This window comes from Lepisma saccharinum, chromosome 1 (genome assembly GCF_977018435.1).
Source record: "Lepisma saccharinum chromosome 1, izLepSacc3.1, whole genome shotgun sequence".
Taxonomy (NCBI): domain Eukaryota; kingdom Metazoa; phylum Arthropoda; class Insecta; order Zygentoma; family Lepismatidae; genus Lepisma; species Lepisma saccharinum.
In genome coordinates, this window is record NC_139229.1 from 111380614 (window position 1) to 111403535 (window position 22922).

Genomic DNA, 22922 nt, shown 5'->3' on the forward strand with positions numbered 1-22922 from the left:
TGCTAATTTTCTCTCATGGACCGGAATTGATTTTTTTTTAAATTCCTGGAGCTTCAACAACCCTGGACGCCACTGGCTCACTTGTTGATTGGATTCTTCGGGATTTAGGACTCGTTCTCACGCTGCAAATGCATAACAGCTAGAGATATTATGAAAGTAACCTCACTCTACCAGTCATAAAATTTGGAAGTATGTCAAAGCAATAACATTTTTATATGGTTTCCCCTCAATCTAACAGGACTGTAAGTAAATATGGATAACCCTGTTCCCCCACGCACAAAAAAAAATAAGGCACTTTGATTTTTTTTCCTATTATTAGAATTTAATGTGGCTTCTAAAAAAAATAGAATCAATGACTGTGCGCTGGAATATCGTCCAGGAGTATTGAAAGCTGTAACAATTAGTACAGTACGAGTTGTATTCTAACAAATACGTCCTTATGTGTTGCTCAAAGACGATTGCAGAATTTCACTATAACAGTTTTAAACGACCTTATAAAATAATAACCGTGTAATTGTTCATGGAAAATAAATATGATAGCATCATATCTTGTCCAGTTGTATACAGTGTTTATTACGTTTTAAATAAGATTTGGACACCTAGAGATATTTCTGAAGTTTCACATGTAGATTTTCTGCTTTCTACCTGCCAACACTGAAAGCATGACACTTGTCGCAACTCCGGAAGGAAAATTACATTCTAAGTGCTGCTTGAGTGAGATAGAGGGGGAGACCGAAAGATATATAGAGGAAGAAATGGGGGATTATTTTGAAATTAAGGAAATAAAACCCTTCAAACCCACAGAGGTTAGGGAGTCCACAACAGCTTTACTTCAAAGTATGCCTTCTTACCTTGAGAAAAGCATTTAATTACGGCTCCCCCATTCCCTAACGCGCGGTTCCCTTGGGAAGTTCTCACTTAACTGAAACCCGATGTAGGTAACAAATTGTTGAAAAGCAGGTTTATTGTTTTACCTGGGAAATCAAGTCTCGAGTCGTGTTCCCCTGCCTCGTACGCGTGTTCTGCAACACGAAGAAGGCCCTGCTCCCCCAAATGGACAGAATAAACTTGATATAAGGGGAGGACAGAAGGGATGATCGTCGCCCTCAGATATAGAAACACTAAACAGTCATGTAAGACAAAGATACATTTGCCCCTATTTTCATGTATTAATAATAATGTTATTGTGTTATTATTTTGAGGGTAATAAGTAGAGCCCGGAAGTTTGGCAAAAAAGTCCCTGCTCATTTATTGTCAAAATTTTTATTCATATACATTTTCTATGTCGTTGCTAATGTTTTAGAAGCTTTTTCATTTTGCCTACTTTTAATTTTAATGCCTTTTTTCTGCCATCTCCAATGAAATTTTCGAACTTTTTTTTTTAATTGTATATAACTTATTTTTCTTTCAAAAACGTTTTTTATTAGAATATTATGGTGTTGCCAGAGGCAATTACAAACTGGAAGAAAGGGGTGAAACTCTTCTATCATCTATGAAAGTATTCGAGGAATCGGTGCAGCAGCTGATGGAAGTGCCACGAGGAAAAAGTTAGCTGTTGCAGAAAGATTCAAACAAGTAATGAGTGGAAATGGAAAAACTGAAAACAATTTGTGATATTCTTAAAGGTGGAAATTCTTTTCTTGAGAATATGAATCCGGTTACAATAGCCTGTTTCATGTATAGGGCAATTACTTCTGTCAAAGTAGAGAGATTATTTTATGTTATGAGAAGCATTCTTTCCTCTTGACTATCTATGACTGTCTAAAACTTTAAAAAAGATAGTGGTTATGTGCAATCAAGGCCACAAAGGAAATTAAAAGTTTATTGTGCCTATTTTTTGTTTTTGGTGCTTATTTTCCACATTATAAATGCATTTTTTTCTGCCTATTTGAACCAAAATAAATGCCTGAACTTTCGGGTTCTAGTGTAAGTATAAGTTACTTAATATTAGACATCATTGCAATTAATTTTCATGTGAAACAACATTCATTTAACTTTTACAAATCACCATATCAAAATGTCACGAAAAAGGACCAAATAAGTACAGACAATTCCACTTATAATGAACCCGTACGGATTCAGGTACTTTGTTCAGTATATCCGAAGTTGACTAAGCCGAAATGTCTTCCCTTAAACTGAATTGAGGTTGTAGTGACAGAGGAAAGAAAAGACCTAAGGCAGATAGATATATAATACTTTAATTAACATGTAAGCTACTGATGGAACAAAATATCAAACACAGTACAGTATCAATATAAAATTAATTTTTAGTGCACTCTTAATTTACTGTCTTGAATAAATCGCTGTAACTGATCAAGGCATATTATTTTGAATGACAGTTATATTTTTAGATCCTTCTAGAAAATATAAGAAGGTTTGTTGTATTGTTGTCTGTTTGCTGTACTAAAGAACTGTACTGTACTTATGATGGTAACACTGATAACATTTCCACGAAAATTTATTTTTAGTTCACTAAAACCGAAGTTGATGGTAAATGTCAATTGTAATGCATATATGTGCCGGAGCTGGTGATTTAGGTTCAATATACAAGTAGCTGAATGTTCTCTACAACTGAGTTTACTAAATCCAGAGTTGACTGTATTGCGTTTGTATTTCTATCTTATTTTGCATTGCTTCTCTTCCACTTTTGGTTAATCGAGACGATGAGTATGGATAAGGGTGGAAAAATACAGGACGCCTGAATTTTCAATTTCAGTGCTAAATATATTTTAATATTTTCAGATTGCTTTTGGAAGTTTTCATTATCTCTTTCACAGTTCAGAACAGTATGAGTTTTTTAATGTTTGTGTGTTTTCTGTATCATGTGTATAATTAAATCAGAATAATAAACATGCCATTATAAATTGTTTCACTATTGCTAACCGAATTTTAAAATCTGCGGCGCAATGGTAGAGTCGGCCATAAGAATGTATTACATAGTTAGTCATGTTGTTACCAGTTGAGTTGAGCCTTCTTTAGGAATGCAACTCTGGCGCAAGAATTAGTTAGTTTTAATCAAACATTGTATTAATTAATAAATTAAATGTTCGAAGATCATATTTCATGATGTATAGCTTTATCTTAGTTGGATTCATAGCTTTCTCAGACCATATTTGCCCAAAAGAAAAAATAATAATAAAAATCTGGCGCCAGAATTACTTATAGTTTTTTCTACCCATGAGTATGAATTATGTTTACATGAATTGACGAAGGAACACTCATGTGAGGCCGGGATTCGAACCAAGAACCTTCGGTCGCGAGACCGTGAGTCCATCATTCAGTTCACCCAGGCGGCTAAGGAACATTTAAGAAACCTAACTGCTAAACGGATTTCTCCAGCAAGTTCAATTTTTATTATAATTAATTATTTGGGCACGTGTAAGCACGCAATCAAATATGTAAAGCACTTCCTTTATTGCGAAGCCGTTTTATCTGTTGAGTAAACGTGCTGAAAGTGCTCTCGAATAATAAATCATCCTATTTTATGGCAGCGCTTTCATTCAAATTACAGGTTGGCTATAAAGGGAACAAATGGCCAATGAATATATGTTGTGTCACACGGCTGTTCTATTGAACACCACATAAATCATAATACACTCATTCGAGTTTCACTTTTCCTCGCCTTCTGTTTTGAGATTCTAATCAGCAAAAAAAAATATCTTGAAATATGGAGTGCTGTTCTTCTAAGTAAAACTCTAGCTAATTTCGTTCATTTTTCTCGCTTTTTATATTCCCTGTATGTCTCACTTATCGCACACCGTTTTGAACACCGTCTTCTGCTGACGTCAGCGCGGAATGCCTTCGTTGTTAGGTTACGTCTGTTAGGTTTAGTTTCCTTAGCATAAATACACTGCAGTTTTTCGGTGCTTGACCAAAAATACATTATTTATGCTAAGAGCTCTAATCTAACACGGCTAACCTAACAACGAGAACATTTATCCTGACGTTATTAGACGACGGTGTTCAATACGGTGTGCGATAAGTGAGACCCTTAAACTGTAGCGTCCTGTAGATTATTTGTGGAGATCAATTCTAGTACTCGAGTACTCGCTACTCCCTCATGTATTGCCTATTTCTTTTGAATTGACGGTTCAAGGTCATGAAATGTGGCCACCTACCAAGCTTTTCATTACTCTATCCCCCTCCGTTCAGTGTTGCCACTTTGATGTTTACTTACCAATTGCCCGACAGAGTTTCTCTGTTACGTAATCACTGTTCTTGGGGAATTGCAGCATCCTCGAAAGTTTGGGACTGAGCCTCGTGATTGTATGTGTGTGTGTGTGTAATACTCACTGAAGCCATTTGAATAAAGTTATTGAGTCTGGCCTCCCCAATGGCGTAGTACTAAAGTCGTCGCCTTGTAATCAAGTGGTCCCGAACTATCGCGATTCGAACTACTACGTGTCAGTCTCAAAGGTTACTTATGTGCAATTATGTAACTGCCAATGTTTTTGCCTACAAAAGAGAATGTAATTGCTTCAGTTTTAATGAATGCTTTAACGAATGCTGTTCATGCTTTCGTAAGAAATGTTTTACCTCGAAATTACTAAACCTAGTGGGTTCTTTGCAGTGTGGCATTCGAAAATTTTCCAGTGGGGTAGGAGGAATTACGGTAACGACTCTTGAAGCATCTGGATGCAATGTAAATTATGTATATAGTTTTTTCCAAGCAGCAAAAATTAGCTACGGGGACTGGGGCGAATTCCTTCTAATCTCCCCTCAAATGCCAGACTGGTTCTATGTTTACACTTGCTTAGAACGACTATTCGTTCTGAAATTTCAGTGCGCACGTGGCTGCTTGGGATATAATTAACTATATTATCAAACAATTGGAATATTTTTCACTAAATTTCCCTAACATATGAAAGAACACATCTGCAAAGCTTTTTACAAAAATACACCCAAGTTTGAGTTTTGCGTGCACCATCTCTGCAACTTGTTTCTTTCCTTATCCGTATTTTCGCATCTCCAAATTTATTTGACGAAACTGGCATAAAATTAATATTTTACAAAATTTCACTACACGTCCTTGTTTCGACAATGCTGAATACCTTCTCCTTAATCCCAGGTGAAGCAGAAAAGGCTGCCATGCAAAGATGGTAATGTGTTTCTATAATTTTGTTGCCAATTCTAATTAATTTGAGAAGCGCGTGAGGGTGCCCTAATGTCTCCCACACGTCTTTTTCTCCTACTCAAGTTGCAATTCTTGTGTCATTTGCCAATTACGTCTAACTTTCCGTGAAATGAAAGCTACTGAGCAGAAAGTGGCTGCAGCTCCTTCTTGAATGCCAACAACAAAAGTTGAATTGCAAGTGTTCGACGTTGAAAGTGTTGCAAACCTCCTGAATTTCAACAAAGAAAATTAGTAGCTTAAAGTAATGATTAATTGTAAGGAAGGTTTAAGTTGATCTAACAAACGCAGACCCTGGTCTTGAACATGAGTAATGTAATGAAAGGATCCTATAAATACAGCGTTGAATTAATACGGTTCCTAAATTCGATTAATTGGGATATCCGGACAATTGAGATCTTGGACAATTGTTGTTGTTCATGTTGCTTATTTTACGTTGCTTTTCTGCCGCGTTTGGCTAATCGTGACGATGGGGCTGAATGGTACTAACATGGATGAAGGGTCATTCACAAACACGTAAGGACAACACAACCTGCGCAGAAACGATAGAGCCTCGTTAGCCTGCAAAGATGCGGCCCACTACGTAGAAGAGAGGTTGCTGTTTGAGTGCCTTCAGAGAAGACACCCCTTGAATAATTGCGACCAGTCCAACGGACAATTGCGATCGTATAGTCAGTTCCATTTACTCGGCATTTACTTTGCTAATAGAGACGGGTATTAGTTTAGTGGGACTTGGTTAAAAGGGACTAAGTTGATATCATGTAGCCCTCTCACACATTTTTAGACGTAACTGGCATGACAGACAACTTACCGGTATCTCGACATTAGCCCAGTTTACCATTTAAAAATTGATAGCACTGCACTAAAAATATGTAGGATTCGGATCCATTTATTGAACGGTAGTATCCCTTTCATGCAATTCCTGTATGGAAACACAACTGTGTAGCGGTGATTGTTTCATGTCAACTTTAACACTTATTGCATTAATTTATTCTACGCCAGCTTTAAGATGAATCAGTATATTACTACAAGGTGTACAACTTTGCTTCCGCCGTTTTTCCCCAAAAATATGACGCTGTAATGAAAAACATTGCTTACCCAGGCATTATTCAAAGTATTGTCCATCGCTGGCCACTACTTTCTCCCATCTTTCGGGCAGCGTACGAATGCCGCGTCTAAAAAATTGTTCATCTTTGGAGGCGATCCACGAATCGATCCACTTTTTGACTTCTTCATAAGATCGGAAGTGTTGGTCAGCCAGTTCATGACCCATTGATCTAAGCAGGTGATAATCAGAGGGAGCGATGCCTGGAGAATAAGGCGGGTGGGGTAGGACGTCCCATCTGAATGTTTCCAAGTACGTTTTCACCACTTTGGCAACGTGGGGTCGTGCGTTGTCATGCTGCAAAATCACTTTGTCGTGCCTCTCGCTGTATTGCGGCCGTTTGTCCTTCAATGCTCGGCTCAAACGCATTAATTGCGTTCGATAACGAGCACCTGTGATTGTTTCACTTGGTTTTAACAGCTCATAGTACACGACGCCGAGCTGGTCCCACCAAATGCAGAGCATGATCTTGGAGCCATGAATATTCGGTTTGGCCGTCGACGTGGAAGCATGCCCGGGATATCCCCATGATTTTTTGTGTTTTGGGTTATCGTAATGAACCCATTTTTCGTCACCGGTCACAATCCGATGCAGAAATCCCTTCCGTTTTTGCCTCTGAAGCAACTGTTCACAAACACACAAACGCCGCTCAACGTCTCTTGGTTTCAGCTCATACGGGACCCAAGTTCCTTCTTTCTGAATCATACCCATGGCTTTCAGACGTTTTGAAATGGCTTGCTGTGTCACTCCCAATGATCGTGCCAATTCTTCTTGAGTTTGACGCGAGTCTTCACTCAACAATGTCTCCAATTCTGAAGCGTTGAAACCACTCACGACAGGTTCTCTCACTTATAGCGTCCTCACCATACGTAGTGGAGAGCATTCGATGAGCCTCAGCCGCAGTTTTCTTCATATTGAAACAAAAAAGTAGAACCTCCCGCAAATGGCGAGAATTTGGCTCGTACACTGACATTTTCAATCGCGAACAATTTCACGATGCACACACCACTCGACTAATGTTTGAATGGGGTTATCTTGGCAGAGGTCCAAGTTAACTGCGTGACGTCTTTGATCTGCTTCTTTCGACCGCTACTTCCTGTTGTTGCCACCTGTCGGAAAACGGCGGAAGCAAAGTTGTACACCTTGTATATTACAATGTAACGTACCTCTGCATTACCATGTAATACCAACATGATATTGAAAAGTTGACATAATAGAACGCAAGCATTGAAATTTCTTAACTCTTGAAAATGAAATATTGGCTTTATTTGCTTTCAACCAACTTAACAAAGTGTGCAATCCTCTATTCATTGAGATTGCAATGGGCAAATGGGGGATGTTGTGGATAAGTTTTGGAGGGAAGGGATGGGGGTGTTCATTTACAAATAGAGTATATGTAACCAAAACAGTGCTGAGAAGTGCAAAGCATCAGCCATGACCTATGCTTGACCTGCAGACTGGTCACTACCCTATCTCTGATTATCACAGTTACCCGGCTGAATATTGTGCCAGCAGGTTTTGGAACGTCTTATGGGAAAACCATGCAAATTCCGTACCCCTGTTCGCACGTTCTCTCACGTTCCGCAAAACACGTGAGTTGGTTTAATGGCGTTGCCCCGCACCGTGGCCCTTGCGACACCCAGCAATGCAACCAGGCCGTTCTTCCTTCTTCCGTAAAAGACCAGAAAAATGTTAGCCAACCGCTGCACCCACCCACCCTGTGCCAATATGCCGCTCACGATCGCACAAGAGACCCCGACCTGAGCAGTGACCTCGGCTGCCATTAAAAGGTGGGAATTTACTCACACTCTACTTTGCTTTCTCTTTTCTCCGGCAAACAATGCTTCATTTCCTCCAGGGAGCACGTACAAGTGTCAACGAACAGTTTGGTTAGGGGAGCCGCTCCGAATACCCAAACCCCTCGGTGAGGTGTTGCATAATTTATAGACGCGCACCCCCTTTACTTGAACGAGCGCGAAGTGTGCTAGTCTTGTATCATCCGCGTATGGAAATGTGCGGTAGGCTCTGAGGAACGTACGGTGCCGCTACGCATCGACTGCTTCGTCATGGTTGCGGAGCTTCAGCCTCTGACTCGAGGCGGTTGCCAGTTGCCGCGGTGGTTGCAGACAACCTTAGCCGCTGCGAGGAGTTCCCGGGTGCAGCCTGCCATGGCTCCGCCGCCAAACAAAAAGTGGGACCCTACTGGCCTGCTCTCTCGTCCGGGGCCTCACAGGTACTCCGTGTCGACGGACGCGAATGCTCGAAGTGTGGAACACGAGCAAGTGCAAAGGAGGAATCTGCAGCACGAGGAAAGACAAGGTGAAAACGTGCAGGAACATGGTGCGGGAAGGATAGTGTTGTTGAGGGAAGAAGTGCTGGAAGAGGAGGAGATGGTGGTGAACGATGAGACTCCTGGAAGGGAAAACTGGAAGCTCCAGCAAGCTTCCAACGGACGTTTCCATCATCATGTTCAGGCGATCGCGGGAAGCAGGCACGAGCAGGGGATATCGATGACCGACCTTTGGCCTAAGAATTGGGGCGGTAAGTTCAAAGTTATTCTTATTACCAAATACTATTTATTACAGCGGCTCAGACATTTAGCAAAGCTAGTTATCCGAGCTCCATTAACATGGTATACTTCCGTTATGACTACGTACCCTCACGCAGGTCTTCATATTATGTATGCAAATGCCTGTCACGAAAGACAATTTACAGGTTGCATGTCACACTTGACCTCCATTTCCTTTCTTAGGATCTTCAAATGGATGTCAAGTTGAGCATGCAGCTGCACAGGAAGCAGAGATTAAACATTTTATGTTCGCTGGAACAATAGTGTTGAACTAATTGCTAAAACATGCTAAAATTATGTGAGGCCATTCCATGAATAAAGTGTGATGAATGTATTGGAGCGCACAATGCCACCATCAGTCAGTTTTGACGTCAGGTTAATATTTCCTTATATTTTTAATAAGCGGGTTACAAAGTGCAGTGTAACTAACATATTAGAGTAACTTCCAGCATAGAGTCCTAAAACTTGTACATTATATAGGGATTGTACACCCAATGGCAAAAGAAACAGTAGGCGAATTGTCCATTACCATTTTAATTCCGTCTGTATTGCACAATATGATGATAATGAATTGAAATAAAGAGCAGAGGGCAATGGCTGTATCGCACCAACAAAATGTCATTCCTTAAAACAACACAGGATGTAGAATAAAAAGAAATGAAAATAACGATGGACAATTTGATTACCATTATCTTTGCCGTTGGCTGTACTATTGGAAATTTATCAAAATTATATTGTCGTATTTAGTTACTTTATTGCTGTATTTCATCACTTCTTCAAGGTTGTAGCTCAATATATCACTAAGACGGACTTCAAAAACACTAGTAAGATATAAACTAGTGCAGAAAGCAAATGAGAAATTTAAATCTTGATGTACGGTAAAATTCGGTGCTATCAACATTCAAATTTCCATTACAACGCCAAATATGTGTACTTTCCTCATCTAGCAGTACATTTAACAAACTCTCTATTGCATAATACAACCCGTACCGTTTCTTTGTATATGCATGCATGTAATCGACATAAAATTAATAAATAATTATGATCTCATTTCGTTTAATAATCGCAATGCAAATTCCAGAAATCAGCGTGCGAATCCGTCAATAAATCTAACAGAAAAAGGAAAGAACAAACATAAATCATTTAGATGTTGTTGAGACGCGTCATAACCCAGTGCTGTATAAACAGTTATGGATCCGTTAAGAAAAACGTTAGAAAGTATCACGCAGTAAATTTTTTACGCTTCTCTTAACTCGGCATTAAAAGAAACAAATGAAGATAGGTGGTCTTGGTAATAAAGACTGCCTTCTGCGCAAGTTTTAACGAACTTCGTATTTAGGATCACCAGCGTCTTGAACGTATGCCAAATCATCGAAAAGTTCAAACAGAATTTGATGCCTGGGGAAAGCTTGCTTATCGTTCCGCAAGATGTTCTCGTGCAACTGTTACATCTTTGGCGTGTACAAACATGGATTACTTCCTTTCTCCCTGATGTCATCCGCGAACCTTGGGAATCTAGATTTTACTTTCTACCTATCTCTCAGTTCCTATTTCCCTGCGTTAAACAACTTTCGACAGCATGAGACCACAAGATTCCACAACCGTAAAGCCAATCTTTCAAATAAATTGAAAGTTATTTTTCTAATAAAATGAGAAAGAGAAACTGCTTTTGGCAATTAATTTTCCTAATTTGACAGTATTGCTAAGCTTGTTATCTTAAGCCTGTTTTCATTTGAATAGAAGAGGAAAATGAAAAATTAAAGGACTGGTGAAAGAAGGCTTTACGTAGTTCAGCGAGCGCAAGACTTAGAGATAAAGGTAAATACATTACATTCATTAAATATAAATGCTATTATGTACGCTTTTAATTCCGGCCGAGTTTTAAAAACCGAATAAAAATATTACAATAGCCTAAGAGCGGTTAGTTACAGCTTGAATTAAACCAGTTCTTTAAACATATCACAGAGAAATTCTTGCTTGTAATATGTAAAAACCAGGTGATGGTAACCAAACATGTCTATTTACACAGAGGTCATCCAAACTCTGGCTTATTTCTTTATATTTAATAAATAATTTAGTCAAAAATTGGCCAATATGGTAAAGGATACCGTGAAGTTATATTTAGGGTGATCACAACTCTACTAAACGTTTTTGGTTAATTTAAACAAATTAGTTTTTTTCTACGTACGTACTAGAATGAACTGCAGATCTATAAATGTACATAGGTAAATAATATCAACAGTATGATGTATTCAATATACTGAGTGACTGATAAATTCGTCTTGCTGTACACTAAATAATTCTTTTTTAAAATGAAATGTCAGTGTTACAGAATTTTGTGGTATATGTGCTAATATCTATCCAAAGTCTGGCTAAATTCTATTTCTGGCTAGTGAGAACCAAATCTGTGCCCTACAAAATGTACTTTTCTAGATTTTAAAAAGATTATGCCAGTTTTGCATAATTTTCATTGACTTCGGAGTTATACAACATAGTATTTTTAATGCTCCCCCATTCAAGAAGATTTTTTTTAACTAATTCAATATTTTTAATGCGAATTCATACACAGCATTAACTGAACAATCTCAGATTTTTCGTTAAAGCATTGAGTATTGAATAAAAAAATATATAACATTATATTTTTCAGTCTGTATTAGTTAATATAACATTTTAATCACACAAACCACATTTCTTCCTTCATAGTATGGTTACAACTTCACCTTCGCTGGAACTTAGCGGTAACCATGCAAAACTCAAACCGTAAGAATATTCAACGTCACGTGACGTGGTTCCTTGCGACTCCCCTTCCTTCTCACCGCTCATTGTAGACAATGTTGGATGCTGTGTGCAAAGTCATCCTCCATTAGCGTATGTTTTGTTGATTTTCATCGTAGCATTCTTTCCGGATTCCAAAGCTACGTCGTGATAACCTCAATGTCTTTCAGTCTAGCAATCCAACACCAATGTAAGCTGGTGTGGCTTGTTGGGTGCAGGTAGTAGTCAACCTCTTCGGATAGCCATCAACACTGAGCAGGTTCACCCAGCTCGTAAACCACACCATGAGAATTAGCCCCCACCTTCAAAATCAATTAATAAATATTAGCTTGAAATTTTGGTACACCACGAAATGGGGAATAATTCTGGCGCTAGAAAAAATTAGCGAGAGAGAAAGGAGGGGAAGCAATATTTTCTGAAGGGTATAACAATTAATACGCCTCTGTTTAAGATAAAAGAGTTCCCGGGTTCGAGTCCAGGCCTAGGTATGGTTGTTCTTTCATCGATCGTTCATCCACATTGCTGCGATTAGCCAATAAATACGACATAAAATGACAAAAAATACAAATAAAATAAAAGTGCATTTTTACTTTTCTGCTGTTGAGAGCAGTAAGAGAAGCGGACTTGTTAAAGCGAGGGGGTGTGACGCCTTCATCAAATAAGAGCATCTGTAAGACCATTTTGAAAGCAATCTCAATCCAAATTCAGAATTTGTTGAGTTATGGTAGCTCTTTTTATCGAAGAAAACAATTTTCATTGCTGTTATTTTACGTTGCTTTTATGCCTCGTGGGTTAATCGCGACGATGAGATTGAAATGACGAAGTGATGAGCTTGCGGTAGGACGAACGCAATGATATAGGGCTACCATTGCCTGACCAGGGTTCGAACCTGCGACCTCTAGCTACACAGAGGAACAAAGTTTGTTTGAAATAACCCCAAAAAATTGTTTCTCGTAACCAAATATATGTTTAAATAGGCGACAAGAAGATGACTGTTCACCAGAAACAAATATTTTAGTAATAGTGCACATTTGTTTAGTTACCAAAAATTTAGTCACAATTACTAAATTTAGCAATTTGTTTACAGTTACCAAAACACTTAACCACATGTGGTTAAGTTTGGAAAACAAATTCGTTTTTACTGTGTAAATGGTATCATTTGTATTCTCCCTTAATACAGAAAATTAGAATGTATCTACTTTTAATATGGAAATCCTGTGTGCGTTCCTATCTCCTTCAGTGGGTCATTTTACAATACCACTCCCCGATGGCGCAGTGGTAACGTCGTCCTTGTTGGTCCGGGGAGGCACAGTGGTTCGGATCCCACTTTATAGAGTAGGTTCCATCACGATTTGCCTTTCTGTCCATAAAGTGTACTCAAACTCGGCAGCCACTGTTAGATATTCCCAACCGACAGATCTTCACGATAAATGAGCTATGTTGTTAAATGAGTTATGTTCCTTCAAAATAATTAAGAGATCTGAGAGAAAACAAATCATTCAGAAAATGAGCATCTGATTCGAGCATCGGTATGCGGCCCTTCATTTTATACAAAGATAGGGCAGTTGCATACCAGATGAACGTTCGCCATTATCTCTGTCTCGTTAGCAAACAATGGAAGACGCTCTCTCTCTCAGGGAACGTGTGAGGACTGGGGAGCAACGGAGCGAGCACATCAAAAGATCCTACGATTAGAATCGGGAGAAGAAAGTGAGATTAAAACACAGACTCAAAACAAGATCACTTTCTCTAACAAAGGAGCATGTCTCCTCTCGCAACAATGCAACGAAAGTACACGAGCAGCGGGGCAAACTGAAAAGGAAATGGAAGATGCCTATGGATAAGGGTTATCTGACCTCTTACTCCTGGACAAAAAAAAACAAAAAACTCTTGCTTCGTTATATTCATTGCAGTGAAGTGCATTATGATGCATATAAATAATAGCCCGTAGCGTAAGAGCCCGTGAGGGCCTGGGCCTACCTACCGACTACGGCCTCACTCCCACCTGCCAAGGTGGATGATCATCCAAGAGGTTACAGGGTAACGTGTGTGCGTGCCCCCAGTTGTTATTGTAGGTTTCCGTGACAGGTTTACGCTACTCGTTCGTACCTCCCCAATTTCCTCACGATATTGTGGGTGACCACATGTCCCATACATAAGCCGAAAGCTCAGGAAAAAGTTTACACTTCCCTCCAGGAGAATCGAACCTGCGTTAATCCCGTAACTGGAATCCAAAGCATGATGCCTTAGACCACACGGTGTGGGGCTATTAATGATGCATGTAATAGCTAAACTGCATTAATGGTGTATATAATCGCCGATGACTTTTGCTAAGTTCCGTGCTCTTAATTGGACGTGTTCATTGGCTTTTAATTTACATGTATGTTGTGTTTGTCACGTTTAAATCGTCCTCTTGTTTACCAATGATGACAACGAAAAAACACTCAGTGCAGACACATGGCACAGTGGTTCGGATCCACTTTAAACTGTAGGTCCAGTCTCGATTGGCCTTTCTGTGCATCAGTGGATTTAAAACAACAATTCAATCAATATCAATCAAACACCGAAAAAGCGCAAAAATCCATGTCTTGTCCGGCAAATCTTTCTACTAAAAACTACCCCATGCTGTTTATTTTAAGGGGTTGTAATTTTGAACGGTCCTCTAAAAAAAAAAAAAAAAAAAAAAAACGAGATAGTGCGTCACAATACATACTTATTTAATTAGTTAATGTGTATAATGCTGAAAATAACATGAAGGCCTCAATACAGCATGTAAGTACTGTAGTTATATTAGTATACACGACTCGCAAAGCATAAAGACATATCTTACACCAAGAACTTCATAGCATAATACTGAAAAGTGTTTACCTATTACTAAAAGTTACTTATCACGTAGAGCTAGGATTTGTATGTAATTACATATTCTATTCCATTCTAGATAGTTACCTTGAACACGAAAATGTCAACGAATTATGTAACTGACATCATTTTGCATAAGTTTTATGTTACATATTTTTACATATTTGCCAGGATATTACATATTTTACATATTTGCTAATTTACTTTGCATAAAACAACATATTTCGGCAATTTTTTCCTGTCTTGATCCTTTTCCCTATATTTTCGATCTCTGAAATATGATGAAGAAAATTTGTATCTCATGTGATGTCATATTTTCTAATTAATGAGATGCATAGTGCTTACGGTCACCTAAAATTGACTGTCAAGTCGAAAGACAGGCTGAAGGAAAAAAAAGAAGAAAACTGGAACTGTTACTTATCGAAATATGCTGGAGTTTCTCTCCCCTCCCCTTTCTGGTAAATATGCTGGAGTTTCTCTCCCCTCCCCTTTCTGGTTACATATTTTCGTTTCGCTTTTAGGCTTAGGCAAAGTACCTAGAACCTTGGCATCGGTGGACAAGAAAGCTACTTTCCTGTACGCAGCGAGTTACACAATATGTTCCCTTGTACAAAAAAGTACAAAAGTAGCTATTATGTACTTTCATTCGATTGTTCTTTCTGTAGATGCTTCTTCTTACAATTTGTTTCGAAAGTTACAAAGAGCTCTCTTACATATTTATATATATAATACAATAATTTGCGATATGAAAAGTAATTAATAGTTGACAAAATTGGTTTCTTAAATATGTGCACGTTGCTGTGCTTTTTTGAGTTTATAAATTTGATACAAATTTTAATTTTAACAACTTATGTCTTTAAAATTACGTTGAATAAAATAAATATCTAGGAGAATTCTTGAAATTGCTTGGATACTCGATTATTATTAATATTACATATTCTATGATACTACATATGTAGCTATATATCATTTTGATAATACATATTTAGGTACATATTTTATCAATTATTGTTACATATTTTGTACTTTCATATTACATAAAAATCCATGCTGTACTCATCAGTCCACTTCACGCGATTGACGATGTGCGATGAGTTAAAATGATTCAACAAAATATCTAGAACAACTCGGACAGAATTTGCGATATTTTAGTTATGTTAAGCTGTATCAGGATTTGCAAGTCGTGTTTCACCTTTCTGATGACGAAGATAATAGATTAATTATTACGATTACATATGTGCCAAGACGCCACCTAGTGGAGATAAGTAGGCATGGCTTCAGAGTTGCACGAAACTAACAAACCATTCCAATGTACTTGTATGTAACATTGCCCTTGCACTCTTTAAATGAGGTGCAAGGGCAAGTTAGAATTTCAACGATTTATGAATCTCCCTTGTTAACTTGCGTGTCGTTGTTCTTTAATCGAGCAATAGAGTGAAAAACTTTCTTCGTTATGTCAGAAGTTCATTTTCTACACCATCCTTTAGCTCACCAGGTAGCGAGCGCAAAGTATCGTAAGGCGGATTCATTAGTCAGGCAACAGTTAACATGCTATGCTTCTACAGCCGTGCATGTGTGTATGTTGCTCCCAGAGCATATAGAAAAGCACTGGTTATATACAGGATGAGAATGAAATTGTTTATGTACACAAAAGGTTGGATCACAACACGCTCCACTGTCAGTGGTCCCAGGTTCGAATCCCGGCCTGAGCATGCGTGTTCTTCGCAAGCGCCCCTTCATCAATTTCGTCATACCATTACTAATCCTCATCTTCGCGATTGGCAAAAAAATCTTATTTTTCAAAGCAGGGGTGTTTCCAAACACCGTTTATGTTCAAAATTCTGGCATTCTCCTTGCACTATACAAATCTCACTTGTAATTATCAGTACTTTACAATAAACAAGGTACGTAATACATTCTCATTGCAATCAAGTTTCATGTGTAAAATAAAGGGTGTCTCGGAAATATTTTCGTTTTTGAATCAGCCCTCTGGGGCAATTCGCACATTACGGAGAAATGAGATAGATCGCAAACGCTTGTCAACATTGTTAATATTTAGTTTACGAGGCAGCAACGTGCTTTTTGTGTTCGTGCGTTTTATAAAAATAACGATTCTTATGTTGTTGTGCGTCGTTTGTACCGGCATCATTATAACCTGGCAGGAATGAGAGACGTCCCAAGCGCAAATTTAATTAAATATTGGGTGAGAAAGTTTGAAAACACTGGAAGCACTATGACGAGTAAATCGCCGGAACGTCCAAGGTCATCAAGACCGAACAGAAACGTTGACCGTGTACGCCAGTCTCTTAGTGAGGATCCTCGCCAATCGTTAAGACTGCGTGCAGCAAGTTCAAGAATAATTGAATGTGAAAACATGAACCGTCACCATTTGTCCAATACTCTTTTCGACAAATAAAAATTTAATCTTTAAGCTTTCTTTTGGTAATAAATTTATCTTTATACAAAAAAATTAAGTATTTATTTTAATAGTTTAAAAAACGAAAATATTTCTTAGACACCCTTTATATAATTTTAATCTGGACTTCCCTTCCTTCCGAATGACCATAGATAGGTTTTGATTGATTGATTGATTGGTTTGCATTATTTTTACTTCGCTTTTTCTGCCACTTTTGGCTAATGAGCGAAGATGGGGATGAGTGATGACATGATGAAATTGATGAATAGACACTCACAAACATCCATGCCCATGCCGTGATTCGAACCCGGGGCCTCTGGCATCGTAGCGCGATGTGCTAACCATTCCGCCACGAGGGCCGGCGACCATAGATAGGGTTTCAGTTACCGGAACCTCACATAGTGGTTCGGATTCCACTTTAAACTGTAGGTCCAGTCATGTTTAGCCTTACTGTGCATAAAGTGGACTTAAAACAGTAAAACACCAAATCAAACAAACAAACAAAAAAAAGGTCACTGGAACCTCGTTATCATGTAGTCGTTATTTCTTTCTATCTTATTTAGTTATTTCTACCTCTTGGGTTAATTGCGACGACGAGGATGAGAGGTGAACTGGCTTCGAGAATTACAAATGATAAGTCCAAGCCTTAACCAGGTTTCGAACTGGGACCTCTGACTTCGTAGCGCATCACGCTTACTACACTGCCATGGTCGTCATTATCCATAAGGAGAACTACGCCTTGAAAAAAGCACCCCCTGCACTCTTCCTCTAGCATTTTCATCTCGTGACGTGATACCTAAGGGAATGCTGGGAATCACGCGGTCTCAGTCATGCTGTGGTGAAGACATATGGAAAGCGCATATCCCCCCACACGTTCAAGAGTAGCACTGTGGGTTATAGCAATTATGCGTTCTTCGAGAGACTGGTTTTATAGCTGGAAACATGGAGATCCGGCGTACAACCAGAAGATTATAATTTCTTTCCAACAGTTTAGCCGCTGTGTAGTATGTTTTATAAGACATGCAACCAGCAGAAGCACACTTAGACGTTCAGTTAAAAGAAATTAATTTCTTCTCTTAACTTGCTTAATTTGTTTTACAAATATTAAAGAAAGGTTATAAGAGTTCAAGATCGGAATTGAACGGTGAAAGTAATACAAGCAACCACGTACTTAAAGATAATTGTCAGTTTGAAAACTGTGAAAATGTGAGCATCAAGTTTATCGCAACGACTTGTGAATAATAAACATGTACATTTCATTAGGAAATAACACAGATGGGTCTTGTGTAATCAGCCACAAACTATTGTTGTGGAACATATCCGTTTAGTTAAGTTCCACTATTAATTCAGTGAACCCTGGCTTCGATTCCAGGTGGATATCACAATTAAGTGAAATTCTTCTCTAGCCACGTGTCGATTTCTTATCCTCGATGCACTCGCTAGTTTGGCTTTCAAGAATTTCTTCACACGTGTGGATGCAACACGAACGCTTTTTTTTTTTTTTTTTTTTTGTTTTTGTTTTTGTTTTTTTGTTTTTGTTTTAATCGCTTGTCAAGGAAAGTTTACACCAATCAAATTTTGCTGCAAGACAGAACTCTTGACGCTGTGCGGCTGGCAAAATACATCGCGAAAAAAGCAATGAGCAAGATAGTAGTTATTCGCGACACGTCAAACCGTTTGTCTTCGTGCAGAATCAGGTAAGCAAAAGAGAACTTCTTATATAGTTTCATTAGGAATTTATAATCTCATTGAAAAACAAAGTGTGCAGAGACGCAGGTTGTGAATTAATATGGGGGCCTACTGGGAGAGTCTGTTGAGTCATAAAGTGTTAAATGGTGGTGCAGGGGTACATAGAACCCCCAAATTTTTGCAAGGGGGGTACGGTATTCTCCGAAACCCTTGATTGGAACTGAACTTTTATCAAGTCTTCCCCAGACCTCCCCAATGGCTCAGTAGTATCGTTGTCGCCTTGTAATCAAGGGGTCCGGGTTCGATAGCCAGTGGAGGTACACAGTGGTTCGGCTCCCACTCTAAACTGTAAGTCCGGTACCGATTAGGCTTTCTGTGCATAAAGTGGACTTGGAAAAAAAACAACTAAAATCAAGGCTCACCTTCCCCAACCCTGGTTAGAGGGTGTGCATACACCTATGGGTCCAGGAGTAGATTTTCACTGGTTGCTGCTCGAACACTTGTCAATATGTAGACACCTAAATACTGGCATTACGAGTACATACAAGTTTAAACAAGGCGAGACGTAGATCTATACATAATTTCACGCTTTGCGTAAGTATTTCGGAAAATGCATACGTATACATTCTGTATTTGTACTACGTCGATAAAATTACATTCATATTGCAATTTTCAGATGTTTGTATCAACTAAACCCGTCCGGTAAGTTTTTTTCCTTACTAACTGTATTCTTCGTAACTACTATTTACGTTTCACCGAGCGACTGCCTGCCCTACTGACTGGATTCAAATCCAGTCATTTTCTGGCATTACCTGTAATCATATCGCTCCTGAAAGCACAACCTCGCTTTAGTTCTTCTTTTTTAAAACTCTGATTGAAGAATCAACTCGCTCATTATTGCAAAAACAGAGAAGCAAAGGCAATTGGCCATGAGCTTTAGTCCGTGTATCTGTGTCCAATGCGGTAGCAACTCCAACCTTTCAGTTGTCCTTATACCCTCTGCAAGTAAAATCCAGTTCATATAACATTCTATTCTCTATATTTCACCCAGGTCAATTGTATTGCTATCCTTGCGGCATCTGCATGTCCTCTCAATGGCCTCTTATCACTACCTATAACGATCTTTTCTCTTTATCTTGTATTTACATCGTCCTTCTGCCTCTTCAGTTAATTGTCAATATATACCAGGTGGTTATCCCTACTCAAAGCCCTCTGGAGCTCGTTCGAAACGTGGGATGTCGGTGAAACTTGATATACAGTCTATGGAGATCATGGAGAAGCGAATGCTATCGAAAAAATGTTCAAGTTTTAACCACCAGGTAGAAATGTGGCGCTGAAATCTGGTACAGTACATAGTGAACAACATCCAGGGAAACGTTTCTTGCAACCATTGAAAACTTACGCTTCCAAAGGGCCATTCACGTTGACGGCGTGCATATTGAACACTGCTGTATTGACATGAACTCAAAATAAAGTTTTGTATGTCTGACTTCTGGTTGTTGTTACTTGAGCCCAACATTTCCAGCTGCTGGTGAAAACTTGAACTATTTTTCCGTTTTCATTCGCTTCCCCATGGTCTCTGTAGCTTCTGTACCTAGTTTCACTGCAATTCGATGTTTCGTACGGGTTCCAGACGGACCTGAGTAGGGGAACTTTAAATATGACTACCCGGTGTGTGTGTGTGTTGGGGGGGGGGGGGAGGGTGATGGTGTGTGTGTTATTAGCATAGGCGTGCGCACGGGGGGAGGGGGTAACTGCCCCCTCCTAATCATGGACGTCCGCAGATTTTTTCAACGGAGGGACAAGCAAGGTATTTTTCCATGGGGGTATATTGCCCCGATAATAGTGTTGCCCCATAAGAAACAACACTTGAATTTGAAATTATTGCATTAATGTAAATTACTATCACTGAAATCAAATTATGCGTGTGAAATAAATACTTCTAGCTTGACATTCGATTTCTAAGGGGGGTGTGGTCATCCTTGCTACCCCTTCCAGACCTCCATGTCCCTACATTATTATACTTTCACCTAGAAATTTAGTGTAGAGGAATCTTAACGCTGTTATTAAACGATATTATACTCTTAAAGAAAATAAAGTATTTTCAAGCTGATTAAAGTTCAAAGCAACTACGGGGTAAGGGGGTGCATTGGCGCAACTATAAGGGGGGGCATTGAACATTGCCCCTCCCCAACCTTGGACGGAAATCAATTCTAGGGGGGGCAAGGGAGGCAAACATTGAGGTAAAAGAAAGCAAAACTAGTAGAATCTAAGAGTAGCAGGACAAAAGGATACTCAAGATGGAATTAGTTTTCACGTCTTTCTTGCATTATTTCTTCCAAACGGCCAAGAGCACCTGCAGGGTGACACAAAGGGAAATTGCGCCCCTCGATATCAAATTTTATACAAATAAAAATACATTTCGTAAAATTTTCTTGCTCGCTTCGCTCGCATTTTCTGCTTTTCTTATAGTCTTGTCAAGTTCAGAGCTGTAGCTAGGGGTTGGCGGGAGTTGGCCCTGGGCGCCGAACGATCTTAATGAAGAAAATTGTGAAAGAGAATGCCATGGCGACCCATGGAAGTTTCTGTACCATATTAAATCAATATTGTTTTCAGTTTGCAAAAATTTGGATCTAAAAGTTTTCTTGCTCGCTTCGCTCGCATTTTTCTTGTTTTCTGTAATGCATTTGTAAATTACCAGAGAGAGAAGTTCTTGCTGCTAAACAGTTTTGTCTTAAATGCATGAACACAATTGTTTGAAGGAATAGAAGTGCGGCACATTTCAGAGACAATTTATTTATTCGTTATGGTGCCTATATGTTTCTGCATTAGCATTATATAAATATAATGAGGTTTTACTTTCCCGACTGAACTTTCATCAATACTTTTGCCCCACCCCCCCTAATCAGAGTGTCTGCGCACGCCTATGGTTATTAGATCTTCTAAGCTTTCACCCCCTTCCACCTCCATATCTATTAGACATCAGGGAATGCCAAAGTTCAGTTAAAATGTCATCAATACGATTAATTCGAATATACAAGGCTCCCTTATTTTCCCTAATTTTGTATTTGTTTTAGTTTACGTCGCTTTTCTGCAACTTTTTGTTAATCGCGACTGTAAGGATGAATGGTGAATAGATGCAAGAAATGGAAGGGTCGGTGACTTTTGGCTATATAGTGTGTATACCAGTACCCGAGTCTTCTACTCATATGGTTGTCGACGTGGGTTGGAAATTCCATTATATCTGAGTCCTGTTACGGCACAATTCACATCAAGCGTACATAAAAGCCAATTCATAAATATTCACATCCATTATTCGTGTAGAGAATGGGCACATTAGGAGTGAACTCCCGCAGCGATGTAGGTCAGCCGTTTAAACTTTTATTGTCATTTCTCAAGATCTTTGGACGGACTGTTTTTCCAGAAAGTGCAATAAAAAGAGCCCAATTATTTGGAATAAGTTATGTAAGTCGATGGAATCACTTTTCAGAATAGACTGATAGGAGGCGTATCTAGAAATATATTTCGGGAGGCGTCCGAACCCACTGTCTCATAAATTACAATAATAATAATATAAATGTCTATAATTAATACGATGATATAATTTGTAGGTCTATTCATAATAATAATTACTAAAAACTGTAAATAAATTAATATAGTTATTGTTGTTATTACCTGAATAGGCAAAAATACAATATATAACACCACGTATTTATTACCTAGTTTCCGTTTAGTTCAGATGGCTAAAATGTGTATAAAAACAACTGTCCTGACGAGGCTAAAATTTTATTTACAAAATTATTATTGAATGAATAATAACAAAAAGGATGTTAGATCCACTTGATGATTAATTGATTGATTGATTTGTTGTTTTAAGTCCACTTTATGCACAGTAAGGCTAATCGGGACTGGACCTACAGTTTAAAGTGGGATATGAACCACTGTGCCAAGTGCCTCCACCGGGTATCGAACCAGGGAACCCTTGATTAATATTTTATGAATATTACCGCAAATAGTAATGTGTATAAAACTTCTTAAGTGCTATATTCAAAGGCGTATGATCGAACTTTAATCCTTGCCTTCGTGCAAGCTCGGCGGTAAATAACACTCGATTATACAACAAATGTTAAACAAGTATAATTTGCATTTCTGCATTCCTCATGAAATTCTAGCCTGATTTGATATATCACATCACCCCCTTTCCCATTAAAAACGTTTGAGTTGAATTCAATATGACGGCCAACAATATGGCGTACCTCTGCTTGACACATACTACTATAGATCTCCCTGGGCCTAACATGTTTCTATAATGACCAAATGTACCCAGGATAACTCCCTTACATTTTATAGGAGGTGTAAAGGGACTTTTGACTCACCC

General features: G+C 38.7%; 1 protein-coding gene across 2 annotated transcripts in view; it reads left to right on the forward strand.

The window, feature by feature from the left end:
- Positions 1 to 22922, forward strand: part of LOC145999283 (proton channel OtopLc-like) — a 144877-nt gene that overhangs the window by 38277 nt on the left and 83678 nt on the right. Inside the window, exon 1 of one of the 2 annotated variants that reach the window (XM_083136223.1) lies at positions 8111 to 8777. The exons of the other annotated variant lie outside the window; for it this stretch is intronic. Coding sequence (XP_082992349.1) covers positions 8303 to 8777 — 475 coding nt within the window. The 5' untranslated portion in view covers positions 8111 to 8302. Of the gene's footprint in view, positions 1 to 8110; positions 8778 to 22922 lie in introns of those variants that run through there. 2 annotated transcript variants of the gene reach the window in all.